Source organism: Rana temporaria, chromosome 1 (genome assembly GCF_905171775.1).
Source record: "Rana temporaria chromosome 1, aRanTem1.1, whole genome shotgun sequence".
NCBI lineage: Eukaryota > Metazoa > Chordata > Amphibia > Anura > Ranidae > Rana > Rana temporaria.
The window spans coordinates 123348621-123368925 of NC_053489.1; the positions used below are offsets into that span (position 1 = coordinate 123348621).

Consider the following 20305-nt stretch of genomic DNA (forward strand, 5'->3'; position numbering starts at 1 on the left):
GTTTTCTCAGCTAAGAACACCCTTATGCATGCATGTCTGAGCTAAGGGCAGAATCATCTGCCCTTACTCAAGATGGCCATGGCCAGAAATGCTAGGGGATGGGGATGTTTTTTTAAAGTGATGGAGACATGGATGGAGGAGTCTGCTTTGAATACTAAAAATGAATTAAATGTTGTTTTTAGTTTGTGGTACTCAGGTGTATTTTACTTTTGCTTTTACTTTTACTTTTGCTTTAAGCTCCTACAAATTATATTTAGTGGTCCCTTCCCAAGAGATCATTGGATTATGCTTCTTCTTTTCATCACAAACCCCTTTTTCACTAAGGCCTCTTTTACACGGAATGGATCAGTGATGATCCGCCCCGTGAACCTCCGCTTGCTCAGCGGGGTTTGCTCCGCTGATCCCCGCTGAGCCGGCGGATGACAGGGCGGTCCCTGCACACTTCTCCACTCTCCTCTATGGGGGGATCAGATGAACACGGACCGTCTGTCCGTGTTCCTCCTGATCCGTTAGGCAGACAGATGGAAAAATAGGGTTTTCCTCCGTCTGCAGAATCGGAGGATTGCGGAACTGGGTGAGATCGGGTGTCAGCGGATGTTCACCTGCTGACACCCACAATCTCATAGGGACCAATGTATGTCCCTTTTTCATCTATACACGGATGGATGAAAAAGCGGACATACGGTCCGCCCGTGTGAAAGAGCCCTAAGCCTTAAATCAGCCATTTATGTACTACAAACTAATGCAAGGGCTTGGCAGAAACAATTCACAGAATTCCTCTTCCTTTCCCTTTTACACAGTTTGGAGAAGGACTACATCCACCCCCCTCTTTACCCTCTCCCCCAGAGTTGTCAACCGTCAGTAAATTTACAAACACTTTGTAAAATCTGCAATTTTTGCATCGGTCCACGAATGTCCATTACGGAATAAAATTCAAATGATAGATCTTACAAACTGTTCAGAAATGCACTGACATTTGACAACGATGTCCCCCCCCCTTTTCTTTTTTAATACAGGCCTTTTGCATACTCGTTCACTGCATCCTGGGCTTACAACCATTCTAAGTCCAATAATACCATCAACAAGAATGTGGCACTGTATTTACCATCCTTACCATGTCAATAAATGATTATAAAGTGTATTATAGTATAACGCTTTATGACTATATTATTATTCTTTAAAAATGTTCAATACAAACCAATTGAAAGTAAAAAATCAAAATCAAAATCATATGTTTTGATGCTCAGAATGGTGGTGCATTTTGTAGCATAACATATTACAATTGCTATAACAGGTAAAGAACATTTGTAAGTGATCTCCCTAAAATTCATAGATGCAAGTATTTGCAAAATGCAGTATTTGTGTTCTTAAGCCTAATGATAGCAAGTAGAACTATAGTGGCAGAAACAGCTGTAAAATAAATGCACTTGGAAATTGCAGATGTTTTCCATGTGAAAGTATAATGTCAAATATCTGACACCTTTAAGACTTTGGAAAAGCTAAAAAAATAAGAATAATCTTGTCTGTCTTCCTACAAAATTTGAATCTCGTTTGATTCTGCCTCCAGTAATCTATCAACCAAATAAACAAAAGAAAAAGCCGCGCCACAAAAGTCAATTGAATCACACTCAATGAAGATGTGATAGATCCGTGGTTGATCAGATGACACACATATGTTCACAGATATTTTGATACAGTCCTTGTAATGGTAGATCCTACGTTCCACACCACCCAGTGACACATATGCATAAGGTGACCCTCCACCAGAAAATGGAAAGCCGCTTACCAGAAGGCAAGCGGTTTGAGGCAGGTGGCTATAGCCCAGCCCAGGCCTTTAATCCTCAGATTTTCACCAGGAAGCTCTCCGTCCCCTGAGCGTGATGTCTCAGCACCACCGTTGAAATATAAATGAAAAAAGACAGGCGCACATAGCGTGACTCTGTGACATACACTTTTTATTTTAAAAAAGGGTAAAAGTTATACTCACAGTCCTTGTAATGGTAGATCCTACGTTCCACACCACCCAGTGACACATATGCATTTGGGAAGGATCACGCAGTGACGTCACCACGACAAGGAGTAGGGCTCCTGTATGCCGGCCGGCAATTTACCTTTTATGCTGATTTTAATACGCTCGTTTGTGAGTATAACTTTTACCCTTTTTTAAAATAAAAAGTGTATGTCACAGAGTCACGCTATGTGCGCCTGTCTTTTTTCATTTATATTTCAACGGTGGTGCTGAGACATCACGCTCAGGGGACGGAGAGCTTCCTGGTGAAAATCTGAGGATTAAAGGCCTGGGCTGGGCTATAACCACCTGCCTCAAACCGCTTGCCTTCTGGTAAGCGGCTTTCCATTTTCTGGTGGAGGGTCACCTTATGCATATGTGTCACTGGGTGGTGTGGAACGTAGGATCTACCATTACAAGGACTGTATCAAAATATCTGTGAACATATGTGTGTCATCTGATCAACCACGGATCTATCACATCTTCATTGAGTGTGATTCAATTGACTTTTGTGGCGCGGCTTTTTCTTGTGTTTATTTTGTATTGTGTTTTCGCACGCCAGCTGCTGCCGGGGATTGGAGGGCGGGGGGGATATTAGCGCGTTTTTTTTGTTGTTTTTAATCTATCAACCAAACAGTTATTAAACATTCACACTGAGTTTTTTATTAAATCGAAACAAAATATATCGATTTGGTAGTTGGTAGAATCAAAGTTTCAGCATTAGGCAACAGGGTGCTAAATAAATCCTCTTTCATCATTTGCCTTTGGAATGGTCTGTTCTTGCCTCAGGTGCATATTGAATTAATGAATTGAGAAGCCCATTTTTCATCTTAAGTATGCATTACTATTTTGGCATCATTGCATCTTATGAGAATTTTCTGGGTCATTGGTTGTGCCATGCTTCCCAAAGGTTATGGCATGCTTTTTCCTCCATTACTAAGCAGTTAAGAACTCTGGTTTTCAACAGTGCTAGGAAAATAATGGAACTTTAGTGGCTGGTTTATTTGATCTGTAAACAGTTTTCCATTTCATTTATTTCATTGTTGCCCATTTTAAATGTGATATGCAAAAAAAAAAACTGTGAGACAGAAGGATAAGAATAAAGTTAATATAAATAAAACAATAAAAATGTAATATAACAAACAAATTTACTCTTATGTGTCATTCTATACAAATTGTGTTGAATTCTAGTGACTCCATTATTTAAAATGCAAAGCCATGGTTATAAATAGATAAGCAATATTGTGTAGCACTGGCTGGTGGCACCTTTAAAATGCATGAGCAACACAGCCCAGGCATTAACATCACCCCTGCAGCTTGGCTCTCTGTCCTGCCTATTCGATTGACAGCTTGGCCCAGATAGAGTAGAAGACAAACCTATATGGCTAAATTAGTGGTCCTGGAGAACTAAGACCCAACCCACATGGAATACATAAAGCTGGAGATGTGTGTGCATTGGGTTGGGGGGGGGGGGAGTGAACAGTTTATTTTTGCAAGAGACCGTGTGGTCCTATTCCCTGTGCAGAGGGGCACAAGACAGGGATGCCCCCAGTTCCCACTCCTATTCGCCCTGGCTATAGAGCCTTTCTAGCAGCACTGATTACATGTACCCCATTAATCACAGGTGTCCATGTGGACCACTAGAAAAGAGATTGTCTGTACACAGATGATATATTGATATATCGGTCATATCGTCAACAAGCTGAGAGTATTCTGGGTGTGGTTCAGGAAGGTTTGTTTACTCTAGCTTTAAGGTAAATGGAGTCAAACATTTTTTAAGATAGATTTGAATTTTGATCTTGACCTTCCCACTAGCTGCCCTGTATAACTCACCAACAAGTTTAAATATCTGGGTATAGTAGCTTAATTGCCCTTTGCATAGTATACAGAAAATAATATTGCCCCAGTTATAGCATTTAAAAGCAAACTGACCATCAGAACCAATCTTCCCTTAAACCCTGTTGGAGAAAGTTAACATTTTTTAAATGGTGTTCCTCCCAAAATTCCTGTACATTTTTCTTAGCTCCCCTATGTATATACCTAAATGTATTTTAGGAATTGAACTCCATACTTACTACTTTTATGTGGCATTCAAAACCCCCCAGGCTCTCACTAGCTACTTTACAACTTCCCACTTTCCAGGATTTACAAATATATTATTATGTTATGATAAAAAATATATATTATGTATGGCTTCTGCTCACCCAACAAATTAAATTCAAGATACTAACAATAACTTACAAAGCCATCCACAACTCTGTCCCCCAGCTACATCACTAACCTTGTCCCAAAATTCCAACCAAATTATTCTCTTCATTTCTCCCAAGTCCTCCTGCTCTCTAGCTCCCTTGTCACAGGGAATAGGCATGAGATACTGTTGTTGACTCTGATTCAGGCTGTTGGCTGGTTGTATAGAATTTGTAACCAGGATAGAAATAAAACCCAAACCACTGCAGGTTCATCTTGAGCCATTCATGAAAATCAAAGGGTGCTAAGATTTGAAGATTAGTGAAGAGTCTACAAGTGCTAATGTTTGTGGATCTCAGTGGGATAGACCCAGTTTGGTCCGATAGTGGTAACCAAATTTATCCTTTTATTGACTTTAGTAGCGTTGGCTTTGGAGTCCTGAAGTCAAAGGATCGCTAAGCACATTTGCAAAGCACATTTTTATGCTTTATATATGCATTTATTTTTAAAACAGCGGTATAGCTCTGGTAAAGGTCATAATACTGTTTTATAAATAGACCCCAAGTCTGAAAACCAGGAATAATATGATATGATATTATATGCCATTGAATTTACTTATATGTGAAATGCAGGTGTCAATAATAAAACTTGAGTTTTTTTAACAGTGTCTTCCACATTTGTGAGACAGAATACAGAATCCAAATTAAGTATACATGTTCTAATCCCAATTGAAAGCTAAAGTGTTACTAAATTTAGGACGCTGCATTCACTATATCTGGTCTCCCACAATACACAGAACATGGAAATGCAATCATTTTAGTAAATATAAACTGCTAAATACCTTTTCTCATCAGCAGTATATAGCAGTCTTATGACTTCTGTCAGAGTCTGGTTAAAGCTTGTAGGAGGAGTTTTCATTCTACTTTGACTGCCCTATGACACGGCAGGACCCCTGACCCCCTGTCTGGGCAGTACTGATTGGCCCTGTGGGAATCACATGCACCCTCTCAAGAAATAAAAAAACTCTCTAGCAGTACACACCAAACTGAGCATGTGCAGAGTGACTCCAAAGACTCTGATAGGAGATGAATTGGGGACAGTGGAAGAAGGGGAGGATCAGAGAAGACAGGATCAAACAGCCTTTTTACACAATGTGGAGGGTTAACCTCTTGGGATCTACAGTGAGTATAACAAGTATGCTTTACTGAAAATGCAGACTGATTTTACTGTTGTGGGTTTAGTAACACTTTAATTTGCTTCCCTGTTAGAATGTTTCAATGAAGATGGCATCAGATGGCATTACTAATTTTCTTGCTTGGGTGTCTTTTGTTTCTCTGAAGTGAAGTGAAGACAGAACTCTTGATCTGCGTGGCTGTTCCTTCTCAGTAATTCCGTTTGTACTGAAGCCAATGAATTAGAGTGACAGCCAAGAAACAATGAATCAGAGTCACAGCCAAGAAACAAGCATTTTCAGATGGGGAGGGTAGTCACGACATCTTATATATTTCCTCAATACAATTTCCTTTAAAGGAAAGACATTTAGGAAAGACATTCAGAAGGAGAGGACAACAATGGCAGTCTACAGTTTTCTATCACTACAGGTTTCCCATAAAGAGAAACTAGAGCCTAAACTAAAACCTTTCTACAGCTTCTAAAGGAAAAAAGTTTTTTGGCACCCAGAACAATTTGCCATTTGGGTCCAATCTGCATTAAAGATGTTGCAAACCCTTGCGGTTTTTCACCTCAATGCATTCTATACATTAAGGTGAAAAATCTCTTGTGGTCCACCAGCACCCCAGAGCCCCATTTTAACTTACCTGAGCAAGATCGTTCTTGTGTCAGGGACGCGCACACCCACGCCAGCCGGTGTCTCGGGTCCTGATTGGATAGATTGATAGAAGCGATCTCCCTTGGGGCACCCATGCAGGCGTGCTCCCATGTCCTGCTGCTGAATCCATTGACACAGACAGCAGGACTCAGTTCTGCCCCCCGGCTCCTGCATCATTGGATTTGCTTGACAGCAGCAGGAGCTGGGGGGCAGAGCCGATTCCAGCTGTCTGTGTTAATGGACGCAGCAGCAGGACATGGGAGTGTGCCCGCCCGCCCGCATTGTCATGACGAACACAGGAAGGAAAGCTTTTATAGGCACGGGACAGCAGAGCGTTTTTTGTTCCTGATTCAAACCCCAGACCTTTAGCACAAGAAGAGAACTGGCTACACGTCCAAAGATTTTTCACAGGGGAATGACAGAAAAATCCCATAAACAATAGCTGATTTATTCAGTAAGACCTTGTTAACTGTTATTGTGGTATTAGCAGATTGTAAATGCTTCACACTTCTACTGCTTTCCTAGCTCCCTGTATTTGGTGACTGTTGAATTGTAATATATAGGACAGCTGCTTTAAATATAAAGATTAATCAATCTTTCTTATGACATAAATCCATATTGTGTCTGTCAAAAATCCTCAACATGGGGAACCGGCAATAGGAAAGCCACACTTAAAATGTCTGTATGTGCGTGGGCTGATAAACAAAAAATATTTTAAAATAGCTAAAATACATTTTTAAAGGATTTAAGCCTGCCTAAATGAGACACACAGGAAAGGAAATGCTTTAAGTACTTTTATAAATCTATGAAATAGTCTTTTTCAGAAGTTTAATTGTAACGTCTCATCTTTTGAAGGTTCTTCCAGCTGCAGCAGAGATTTGGGGTATTGTAAAAAGGCAGACACTTCCAGACCTTTATCACTGCGCTCTTGTGTGCAGCAAAGCAGACCTGCTAGCACAACCCATTGCTTTTGTGGTACAAGGTCACTCTAATTTCCTCCCTCTGGTTTTCATATTCCCACAAGGACGACTAATGCAAGTGCTATCATATCCTGACACAATGAATTGTGGAAACAGGCTTGTATTTCTTTCTTACTCCCTCTGCTTTCTTTTTTTTTTTTCTAACAATGGCCAGTACAGCACATGAGCCAAACTTTAACTCCTTAAGAGCCACATAAATTGCAGATATGGAAGGGGTCAGGGTATTTTTCATGCTCAGGTAAGAACCTGTGTTTGCAGCAAAAATATAACCTATTGCAGAGTATTGAAGAATTTTGCCTAAACTGCCCTGCACTTGATTGAAGTTACGGCCAATGTCAAGTTAAAGCAGGGAATCCAAGATTGGGTCGCCTAGTCTGGCCTAGGCTCAGCCTGAGTAGATTAATAATGTACAAGCATATCAGCAAATCAGTAAAGTTGGCTATGTCACCCTTTCCAGATGGTTTGAAAGAAGAAAATAACCTTCTAGCATAACTACATTGACCAGTGCAAAAAGTGTACAATTTGATTTTTCATACTGCCCCAAAAAAAAAAAGTCCTCAATTATCAGGACTCAACTGCCCATGGGACTTTGACAAGGTACATCTTCTTTACAATAAAATAAATTAAAAATGAATTAACAATTTATTGATTTTTAAATAGTAAAACAATCTTGTTACATACATAGGAGATTTGTTAAAACACATACAGCTGATTTAGTGTATTCAAAATACTCTACATAAATGATGGCAACTAATTGGGTGGTATTGATAATAAATATTAACCACTTCCATATCACACCTATTCTGGCACTTCTCTCCTTCATGTAAAAAACATTATTTTTTTACTAGAAAATTACTCAGAACCCCCAAATATTATATACGGTATATATATATATATATATATATATATATATATATATATATATATATATATTTTAGCAGACACCCTAGGGAATAAAGTGGCGGTCATTGCAACTTTTTATCTTGCACGGTATTTGCGCAATCATTTTTCAAGCGCCTTTTTTTGAAAAAAAAAAAAACGGTTTCATGAATTAAAAAATAACAAAACAGTAAAGTTAGCCCAATTTTGGGGGATAATGTGAAAGACGATGTTACGCAGAGTAAATAGATACCTAACTTGTCACGCTATAAAATTGCGCACACTCATGGAATGGCGCCAAACTTTGGTACTAAAAAATCTTCATAGGCGACGTATTAAATTTTATTACAGGTTATAAGTTTAGAGTTACAGAGGAGGTCTAGTGATATAATTATTGCTCTCGCTCTAACGCACGCAGCGATACCTCACATGTGTGGTTTGAATGGCGTTTACATATGTAGGTGGGACATAAATGCGCGTTCGCTTCTGAGCGCGAGGACAGGGGCGTTTTCATTTGTATTTTATATATTTTTTACTTAATTTTTTTTATTTTTGCACTTATTATTACATTTTTTTGATCACTTTTATTCCTATTACAGAATGTAAACATCCCTTGTAATAGGAATAGTGTGTGACAGGTCCTCTTTATGGAGAGATGCGGGGTCAATAAGACCCTGTATCTCTTCTCCAGGCTGGAAAGCATGAGATCGGGAAAAAATGTCACCGATCTCATGCTTTCAGCCGCGATTGCGGCTTTGTTTACTTCCAGGTACCTTCGATGGTCATAGAGATGACCTATGCTCTTAATTTTGCAGCGGCCGATTTGTTCTCCGGGCCTCCAATGGCACAGGAGAGCCCGGAGAAGCACCGGATGGCGGCGGGAGGGGGGATGTTCGCTTCCGCCGCCTGTAAGAATAATCAAGCGGCGGAACCGCTGCTATAATCATTCTTATGGAGTGCAGAATCGCCACCTAAAAAAAAAGGATATCTGAATGATGCCTGTAGCTTCAGGCATCATTCAGCTATCCCCCACTGAAGTCCAGGACGTCATATGACGTCCTACGGTAAGGAAGTGGTTAAATTAATAATTTTACAGCTGAATTGCTTTTGACAAGAAATGGCTTTTTAAAGGAGAGAGATAATACTTTAGCGTCAGTTTTATTTTATTTGTTTTTGTTTAAGCTTATAAGTATTGAAACTGTTGTTCTACATGTTGTGCCTTGGAAAAGTACTCATACCCCATTACATTTTCCATATTTTGTCATGTTACAACCAAAAATGTATTGTATTGGAATTTTATGTGATAGACCAACACAAAGTGGCACATAACTGTGATGTGGAGGGAAAATTATAAATATTTTTTTTTTTTTTTTACAAATAAATATGTGAAAAGTGTGGTGTGCATTTGTATTCAGCCGTCCTGAGTCGATACTTTGTAGAACCACCTTCCGCTGTAATTACAGCTGCAAATCTTTTTGGGGATGTCTCTACCAGCTTTGTACATCTAGAGAGTGAACTTTTGCCCATTCTTCTTTGCAAAATAGCTCAAGCTCTGTCAGATTGGATGGAGAGCGTCTGTGAACAACAATTTACAAGCCTTGCCACAGATTCTCAATTGGATTTATGTCTGGACTTTGACTGGGCCATTCTAACACATGAATATGATTTGATTCAAATTATTCCATTCATCCAGGTTTGTTGTCCTGCTGGAAGGTGAACATCCACCCCAGTCTCAAGTCTTTTGCAGACTCTAATGGCCTGTACACACGATCCGAATATCGTACGAAAAATTTAGTCTGAGGAAGAATCGTACGATAATCGGATCGTTAGTACAGGGCTTCCGTGGGCCGATCATGACAGTTCATCCGATATTATTTTATTGGACATGCACAAAAATTTTCCTCGTAAGATACCTAATCGTACGATTTTCATTTAGTCAGTACAGTTGTCGTCCAAAAAATACAACACAAATACATTACAACACATGACATCCCTTCTGATTTTTTTTTTTCTGTCGTATGAGAATTTTCTTGACTTTAGTAACCTATTTAATTTCTACTTGCGACTAGTAAACGAAAAAAGTCGCACAACCTGTCGCCCGGTTTTCGAATCGTGTGTACGGGGCATTGTTCTAAGATTGCCCTGTATTTGGCTCCATCCATCTTCCCATCAACTCTGACCAGCTTCCCTGTCCATGCTGAAGAAAAGCAGTGTTAGTTTTCCTTCACACATAGCATTTTGCTTTTAGGCCAAAAAGTAACATTTTGGTCTCATCTGACCAGAGAACCTTCTTCCATATGTTTTCTGTGTCCCCCACATGGCTTCTCGTTAACTGCAAAAGGGATTTCTTATGGCTTTCTTTTTGCTACTCTTCCATAAAGGTCAGATTTGTGGAGTGCATTTTTAATTTAATAGTTGTCCTGTGGACAGATTCTCACACCTGAGCTGTGGATCTCTGCAGCTCCTCCAGAGTTACCATGGGCTTTTTGACGGCTTCTCTGATTAATGCTCTCCTTGCCGGGCGTGTCAGTTTAGGTGGGCGGATATGTCTTGGTAGGTTCGCAGTTGTGCCATATTCTTTTCACTTTCAGATGATGGATTGAACAGTGCTCTGTGAGATGTTTAAAGCTTGGGATATTTTTTTTATAACCTAACCCTGCTTTAAACTTCTCCAAAACTTTATCCACACCTGTCTGGTGTGTTCCTTGGCCTTCATGATGCTGTTTGTTCACTAAGGTTCTCTAACAAACCTCTGGGAGCTTCACAGAACAGCTGCATTTATACTGAAATTAAATTACACACAGGTGGACTCTATTTACTAATAAGGTGACTTCTGAATGAAATTGGTTCCACTAGATTTTAGTTAGGGGTATCATAGTAAAGAGGGGCTGAATACAAATGCACGTCACACTTTTTAGATATTTATATGTAAAGAATTTTGAAAACCTTTTATCATTTTCCTTTAACTTCACAATTATGTGCCACTTTATGTTGGTCTATCACTTAAAATCCCAATAAAATACATTTACTTTTTGGTTGTAACATGACAAAATTTAGAAAATGTCAAGGGGTATGAATACTTTTTCAAGGCACTGTATATATACACAATCACTGTTTCAGAAATAAACTTTTAATATATGTCAATCTGAAAATATCACATTGTGCCATCTAATAAGGAATGAGCCATCCCTTTGAACTCACTCACTCAGATTGAGCTGCTGAATATTGTAAACAATAAGTTTCTTTCAACAAAGCTGAAATGTAAAGCAGACCAGTGGTTCTCAAGTACTTTAAACTCTTTCTGTCAGAGCAGAGAAGAAACCATGACCGGACAGAAGGACATGTTGTCTTGCACTCCTGCCAAGCCCTGAAATGAGGGCAAAGCTGCAGGGCAAAGGAAAGCAGGGCAGTGCAGATCTTGGGGACATATATAAACAGGTAGTGCTGCTGATGCCTGCCTGTACAAACCAAACGCCAGTGACATTGCCTCAGCTGGAGTACTTTCTGACAGTGACAGCTTTGGAGATGGAGGGGGGGGGGGGGTCAGATAGCTTGTCGATCAGCACAGAACTGCCCCTTAAATACACAAAAGCCTCCTTTTGCCACCAGGTCCAACCGAGCTGCAGTGCACAGGTAGGTTATCAGGGAAACATGCAATCTACTGCTGAGATATTGTGTGTGTTCAGCTAGAGGTATGATCTCACTTTCACATTCTCTTCCTGAAATCTTAAAGGGGTTGTAAATCTACATGTTTTTTCTATACATTAAGGTGAAAAAAAATCCGAGCATTAGCGTCTCCCCCGAGCCCCGTTTACGTATCTGATCCCCCTTTGAAAGTCCCATGCCGTGAACGTGCTGGCTTCTCAGTCGGCTTCTCGGCTCATTCATTGGTTGATTGAAAGCAGTGCAGCCATTGGCGCTGCTGTCAATCATATGCAATGACACAGCGCGCCAGGGGGCGGGGCCGAGTAATACAGTGAGCGGCTATAGCGAGACAGCTGCCGAAGGAACCAAGAAGACCAGGTTTGGGGCCACTCTGTGCAAAACGAGCTGCACAGTGGAGGTAAGTATAACATGTTTGTTATTTAAAAAAAAAAAAAGAATTGTTTTCTTTGCTGTCACAAAGTACAGTATAATATTTCCTATCATCTGTGTCCAGTCTTGCCACACATAGTTAATCCAGCTCTGAGCAATCCTCTTTTATTGTTCAGTGAAAAAAACGGACTTACAGAGAAAAACATTGTTCTGTTCTGCCCCCTGTTGTGAGTGATAGGTTATTTACACATCTCGTGCACTAGCCTGGAGACAGGCATTATTTTTTAATTCCCACTCCTTTCCTGAAGTCATGTGGTTACTTTTCTGGATTTTGACTGGATGTTAGTGATCATAGCAGAATTTTTGTCTACTGACATCACGACTCCACCCACAGAGCTCCAGACAACAGATCCACCCACATAATCTGCAGTTTTTCAGGTCTTATAACAGACAGAGGAGAGACATTTGACAGGTAAGGATACATTATAGATCAGCACTATGGCAGTAGTACAGAAAGAATGAGAGTGGGTTTACATCCACTTTAAGTGTTTCTTTAATATATATTGCTAGTATCACACACTGCCCTCATCCTGAAAACTTTTCTCTTTAGTCTGGCAGGCTCAGTGTTGCCACAGTAATCACTCTTGATTGATTCCCAGTTTTATTGAGATTGATTCCCAATTTGGAATAGCTTGTTTCAAGTTTGTATCCATTCTGATTGGTTTGCATTCACAGGAGTCCAAATACTGACACTGTGCAAAAATGCCTACTCCAGAAAATTGAAACTAGGCAGAGAACTAGAGTTGTTACTAATAGAAACCAATGAGATTTCACTGTTTATTTTGGGAACAAGAATTCTGGTTACTATGGGATGCAACTGCAATAATGTGCAATTTTTTGATAGATAGCTTTCCTTGATAAAAACAAAAGTTTATCTACAATGGACATAAAAAGTCCACACCCCTGTTAAAATGTCAGGTTTCTGCAATGTAAAAAAAAGAGACAAAGATAAATAATTTCAGAACTTTATTGAAAAACAAACTTAAATGTTTAAGGGGGGAAGTAAAAAAAATAAAATAAAATAATGTGGATGCATAAAGCCCTGTACACACGATCGGATATCTGATGGAATCTAATCCGATGGATTTTTTCGTCGGATATCCGATGAAGCTGACTTTAATCAGTCATGTTAAATAGGAGTCAGTACACACCTGACTTCATTTAAAGTGTCTCTGATTAAACCTAAATAAAGTTTAGCTGTTCTAGTAGGTCTTTACTGACATTTTCTTAATCACATCCTACAGCAAAAGCCATGGTCCGCAGAGAGCTTTCAAAGCATCAGAGGGATCTCATTGTTAAAAATCCAGTCATTGTCAAGTGGAGAAAATATGGCACAACAGTGATATTACCAAGAACTGGACGCCCCTCTAAAAATCATAAAAAGATGAGAAGAAAAGTGGTCAGGGAAACTGCCAAGTGGCCCACAGCAACATTAAAGGAGCTGCAGGAATATCTGGCAAGTATTGGCTGTGTGGTACATGTGACAACAATCTCCCGTATTCTTCATGTGTCTGGGCTATGGAGTAGAGTGGGAAGACGGAAGCCTTTTCTTACAAAGAATTTTTTTTTTTGACAAAACACATCTGAAGTCTCCCAAAAGCATGTGGGAAAATGTGTTATGGTCTGATGAAACCAAGGTTGAACTTTTTGGCCATAATTCCAAAAGATATGTTTGGCGCAAAAACAACACTACGCAGCACCAAAAAAGTGAAGCATGGTGGTGGCAGCATCATGCTTTGAGGTTTTCCCTCAGCTGGGCCTTAGTCAAGGTAGAGGGAATTATGAACAGTTCCAAATACCAGTAATAATTGGCACAAAACCTTCAGACTTCAGCTAGAAAGCTGAGCATGAAGAGGAGCTTCATCTTTCAGTATGACAATGGCATACATCCAAATCATCAAATGAATGGCTTCACCAGAAGAAGATTAAAGTTTTGGAATGGCCCAGACAGAGTCCAGACTTTAATCCGATTGAAAAATCTGTGGGGTGATCTGAAGAGGGCTGTGCACAGGAGATGCCCTCGCAATCTGACAGATTTAGAGTGTTTTTGCAAAGAGTGGGCAAACATTGTCAATTTAAGATTTGCCATGCTGATAGACTCATACCCAAAAAAAGACTGAGTGTTGAAATAAAGTATTAGTTTAAGTGCACACTTCTGCAAAATATTATTGTATTTTTCTATTTTTACTTCCCTCCACCTAAAAGATTTCAGTTTGTTGTTAAACTGAGTTGTACAGTTTTTGACCCCTTTCACAAGGGCGGACCGTTAAGGTCCACCTGTCAGTTTATTCAGCACACCTGAATGGGCGCTCCTTGCTTGTCTTGAGCATCGGATGTCAGCGGTGACCATGTCCGCTGGCATCCGATCCACTAAAATCAGACGGATGGCGATACATCGCCATCCATCCTGGTGGATCGGGTGAGAACTGATGAAAACGGACATGCTGTCCGTTTTCATTCGATCTCTCCATGGACAAGCAGCAGCGCTCGACAAACCCTTCCCCACTCAGTGAGCAGAGAGGGACCTGTCATCCGCCGGCACAGCGGAGATCAATGGAGAGATCTCTCTCTGAGCTGGCGGACCGCTGCAATGGATCCGTCCCCGTGTGGAAGGGGCCAATAGGTCACATTAGAGGAGGAAAAAGTTCTGAAATTATTTATCTTTGTCTCATTTTGTACATCACAGAAACCTGACATTTTAACAGGGGTGTGTAGACTTTGTATATCCACTGTATAGCTAATGGGGATTGCAATCTATCAACCTATTAATTGACTTACATAACTCTACCAATATCAAAATACCTAATGAACTATTTAAGGCCTATGGCTCATACAGATACCATTGTCAATGCAATTTAATCCTGTTTGACCATACTAACCGTTAATTCATTAACCACAATCAACTTTCCTCCTTAAACAAGCCCCATACCCCTACCCCCCTTTGGAGCCATGCACAGCCAGCCTGTCTTTCCTCTTTTTTGACTGGCAATAGACACCAGTCTTTGATCTCCTCAAGATGAAACATTTTCATCTGACAGACTGGCTGTGCGTCAATATAGGGCGTCCGGACGTTTATTTGTACTGTTATATGTAGTGTCTTTTGTCAGTATGTGTCTATGTGGTGTTTAATCAATATGTGCCAATTGCGATTGGTATGTTTTTAGTGATACTGCACTTTTCTACATTCCTTTATCCATTTTTGTAAGCAGTAGGTAACCCTCCCCTGGTATCCTATGCCAGGGACCTATTTGTTCTTTATCAATCCATTGGGGCTATGTTCTGGCATAGTTAGAATCAACCAGGCCCCGGTCCCACTAAGTTTAGGAATCGCTGAACTAGATGAAACTAAGATTAGAATTCCACAAAATACTACATATTATTCTAATGCAATACATACATTTTACAAAATATTTTTTGAAAGTATACAAATTAGAGATATGAGCAAAACCACTAAATTAACATGTGTCTGCCCCTAGTCATGGGACACATCATTTAATAACAACAACTCACAAAAGCATTAAAGCAGTGTTTCTCAATTCCAGTCCTCAGGCCCCCCCAACAGGTCAGGTTTTCAGGATTTCCATTATTTTGCACAGGTGATTTGATCAGTTTCACTGCCTTAGTAATCACCACAGCCTTTTCATCTGAGGGAAATCCTGAAAACCTGACCTGTTGGGGGGGCCTGAGGACTGGAATTGAGAAACACTGCATTAAAGGGACCAGATCCAATACCAATGACTCCAGGCATTTTTCCAGTGTGGTTTGAAGACCACCTGATTGGCTTTTACAGGCAACTAAAACACTTTTACATTCCAACATTTGTATCAGTCAGCTCCAGTGTGAAACTCAACAAGCAAAGTTCACTATGCCACTCCTACACAATAACAAGATACATCAGAGTGGATAATGATGCATGAAAACAATGCCTGCGCCATTACAACACAGTCAGATAACACAATTAGCATCATCTGTCTGTGTTTAAACACTGATCATATATGAACTGGCAGGATGCCATGCAGCAGATCAGTGTTGCATGAAGAGGCCTTTATTATTTAAGATGCTTGATAAGGCATTAGTAAAAATAATACAATATACAATATAATGCAAAAGCTGAATTTCTTAAACCAAATAATTAAGTCAAGTAGTAATTTATTGCAAGCAGGTGTGGGGGTGAAGCAGGCTGCTGATTTAAGCAGGTACTTTACCCTACTGCCGTGCCATGCCCAGTCACCCAGTTTCAATTGTGACAATACCTATCCCCCACATATACTCATTCATGATGAAAGTTGGCTCTTCTTGGACAACAAAGATGGAGACAAAATGGCACATACCCTCAAGAGACCAATTTATGATGCAGTTGCACCACTAATAGAGCCTTATCAAGGGAGAATCTACTATACCTAGTTAGCCTTGTTAAAAAAAAAAGTTTGTTGTCTATCAAGGTCAAGCAAAAACCTTAAACCTGATCCAGAGTGGGGAAAAAAATACACCTTTCACAAAAGGATAAATTTTCCTCTCACCAAACCAGATCAGCCAATTGATTTGGTGTTTCTAGAGAACAGTAAAAATGTTGCTTTATTATATCATCAAGTCAAACATTATATTGAATTACTGTAAGTATAATTTTCTGTGTGATGTAATTTCTATTTATGTTTGTAAAAAATATCCTGGTATGTCTGGCCACTATGAAATACATTTTTCTTCGCAAAAGACTAATTTGTGTTTTTACAGTAGGTCATATTTTTGTCCTTCAAAACAGTTGTCAGTAGCTTATCATGAGAAGAACTATCAGACTGAGACAAGCCGAATCATATTTGTTCTGAGCAGAAAAAAATGACCCAGCTGTGGGCACAAATGGTTTTTATAGCTTTCCGATCCCTTTTTTTGCAACATACAGCACCATTTTATGAATGATAAACAGGCTGTCCGATGTTCTTTGCTGCCACATTTCAAGTCTTTTTCCCTCTGTCTGGATCAGGCTTGCTTCCTGATAACCTTAGATACCCATGTGTACTGAAGGATAATTACCTTGTCATCTTTGTCATCCTCCTCCTCCTCGTCCTCTAACATGTCTTGCATTACCTGCGGGCAAAGAAATGAACAGCACATTACTATTATTGTATACCTCAGCAAGTCATATATCCTGTTTCAAACCACTTTGACTAGCTAAACTTTATTAAAACTTACAACAGAAAAATTAAACAAACATTAATAGAAGAAACTGATATAAAGCAACAAATCAGGGTGCATAGTATTTTTAATATGTGATTTTCTCTGTATCTTTACTACTGCTATACCTTTCAGTCAGTTACTGTGATCCTATCACATTGACGCATGTTTTGTATCTTTGTAAGAATTTTTAGCGCTGCATATTTTTTTCACTCTTTCAGTCATTACAGGCACAAAAGCAGCCACAGAATGTCTCGCTTTAGCACTTTCTATAGTTTTTCTATAGTTTTTAAAATATGCAGCATTTTTAATGTTATAAGGTGACAAAACTCTATCCGTGTCCCCAATTGAGCTCCCTGTTGTTACCCTTTCGACCAGCATTATTCAATCATGGTTCCCTGTTGTCTTATGCCCCGTACACACAATCGGAATTTCCGATGGAAAAGTTTGATGGACTTGTTCCATCGGATTTTCCGATCGTGTGTATCCCCATCTGAGTTTTTTTGGAGTTTAGATATGTTTTTTTCCGATGGAATTCGGATGTGATTTGGCCGGGCAAAAGCCTGATCGCGTGTACGTGGCATTAGGATTGCCATGCAACTATAAATACAGTGCATGCTTGTAGACAAGAGGTGGCTGCAAAGAGGCCGTAAGAAATCATCAGTATGGTAAAAGGTGAACTTGCAATTGATTTTACACAAGTTGCTTTATATAGTTAAAGGAGTAGCACAAGCAAAGTAGTGCAACCAAAGCAGTTTGTTCTGCGTTCCTGTGACCCGTTTTCAGCAGACAGCAGGATGAAACCCACTGTTGGCTGACGTCATAGAGCCGGTCCAGGCTGCGGAAAGATTGCGGCAATATGGTCAGGATCCACCCATTACCCTGGACGGGCACCTGGCTCAGCCTCTCAGTGAGCCACTAAGAGGCTGAGCCAGCTGCTTCCACACTCTCCACAGCTCAGTGCTCCAGCGAATGGGGGGGGGGGGGACAGAGCAGACAACGGCGACTGATAGTCATCAGCTTTCTGGTCAGGGAGCTGTGAAAACTGAGAGATCAGTCTTAGAGCTGGCAAGGGACAGATGCACCATCGGACTGATGCTGCATCCACCTAGGTAAGTATGATTCTATATAAAAAATAAATAAAAAATCCCATACTTCTCTTTTAATGTCAAAGTTAAGGTTTACTTCCTCCTTAATCAAAACATTGTGTAAGAAGATAATACATTTTTTAATTTTCCTTTCACATGCTTGTGTATTTAAAGTGAACATAGTTTAAATTTATTGTCTAAGCCACATGTGTCAAACACAAGGCCCGCAGGCCGAATCCGTCCCTCCAGGCCATTTCATGTGGCCCTTGCACCTCTCCTGCAGCTGCAGGAGAGCTCCAGCCCTCCTCTGGTCCTCCTCAAGACCTTTACTTTCTGCTTTTAAGCAATGCATCCAGCTTCTTCCCTGCAGCAGCATAAGGAAAGGGGGGTACACTGTGATGTAAAGGAGAGTGGGGGACTCAACTTCTGATGGTGGGATGGCTCTTAACATCTAATGTAAGGGGAGGGGATACGCTGGACATCTAATCTTACAGATACAACCGGCCCTTTTGAGGGCAATCATAATGCTGATGCGGCCCACGATGAAATTGAGTTTGACACTAAGCTAAGTGAACACTAAAGTGTATGAATACCCACACCTTAATATTTGTGTCCCTGTTAGGAAGATTCTCCCTATCTATTTGTCCTGGTGACCATTATCGGTGACACAGGAACTGACAGAAAATACTGTTCTGGTGACAACTGCCTAAGGGTTTGTTCACAACAGCACCATTGCCCAATGCAGTCCCAAAACATGAACAAAGCAATATGCCTTATGTTTTATGCTGTGTTTGTGCGTGCTGAAAAAAAAAAAGAAGAGGATATGTGCTTTTTTGTGCAGCAGAACACATTCTGATGTGCTGTAATGGATCACAGGGCTCTGCAGTGAATAGAATGACATAGAAGTTAAAAAAGGGGAAATAAATAAGCACACTCTAATCCGATATAGCAACACATGGCGGCGTACAATCACAATGCACACCAGTGTACATGAGTCCTAAGAGGGGAAGTAGCCTCACTTTTTATAGATTTCTTTTGACTTCCTGTTACATCTCTGGGACAGGAAGCAAAAGTAAATCTACCTACAGGAAGCAAAAAATAAACTGAAATTAGTTTTAACCATTTGAGTCACAGCAATTCCAGTGATTTGTAGCTTTGTCACTGAGTGAATTACTTTTTTTATAGCATTTGATACTACCTAGAGAAGTGTCAGCTTCAGCAGCTAATCACTATATCTAATGTAGCTGCTTCTCATCATAACAGAATAGTATAGTAGTAGCTAAAATAAGCAAATAGATTAGTAGCTGACAGATAAAAAGATCAAAATAAAGATAGATAGATAGATAGATAGATAGATAGATAGATAGATAGATAGATAGATAGATAGATAGATAGATAGATAGATATTTTATGTGTTCTACATATTGGGCCAGATTCACATAGAATCCGCGGCGGCGTAGCGTATGCCATTTACACTACGCCGCCGCAACTTACTGGAGCAAGTGCCGTATTCTCAAAGCACTTGCTCCGTAATTTGCGGCGGCGTAGTGTAAATGGCCCGGCGTAAGGCCGCGTAATTCAAAGGGGGCGGCTTGTATTTAAATTAAGCGCCGATCGAACTGCGCATGCGCCGGCCGAAAAAATAGCCCAGTGCGCATGCTCCAACTCACGTCGGAAAACGTCAATGAAGCCGACGTGAGCGTCATTTCCGCAAATCCCTATTCGCGAACGACTTAGGAAAACGACGTAAAAAACTACTTAACATTGGCTGCACCTCATAGAAGCAGGGGTAACGATACGCCGGGAAAACCCTTACGTAAACGGCGTAAAGTGACTGCGTCGGGCCCGCGTACGTTCGTGAATTGGCATATCTCGCTGATTTACATATTCTCGCCGTAAATCAGCGAGAACGCCCCCAGCGGCCATTTTAAAATTGCAGTTAAGATCCGACGGTGTAACACAGTTACACCTGTCGGATCTTATGCATATCTAAGATAGCATAGATACGACCGACGCAACTCTGAGATACGACGGTGTATCAGGAGATACACCGTCGTATCTCTATGTGAAT

General features: G+C 40.3%; 1 protein-coding gene across 1 annotated transcript in view; it reads right to left on the bottom strand.

Annotated features, from left to right (window-relative positions):
• MCTP1 (multiple C2 and transmembrane domain containing 1) overlaps positions 1-20305 on the bottom strand; it is a 1082102-nt gene that overhangs the window by 87975 nt on the left and 973822 nt on the right. Inside the window, exon 19 of the mRNA XM_040342284.1 lies at positions 17006-17059. Coding sequence (XP_040198218.1) covers positions 17006-17059 — 54 coding nt within the window. The remainder of the gene's footprint in view (positions 1-17005; positions 17060-20305) is intronic.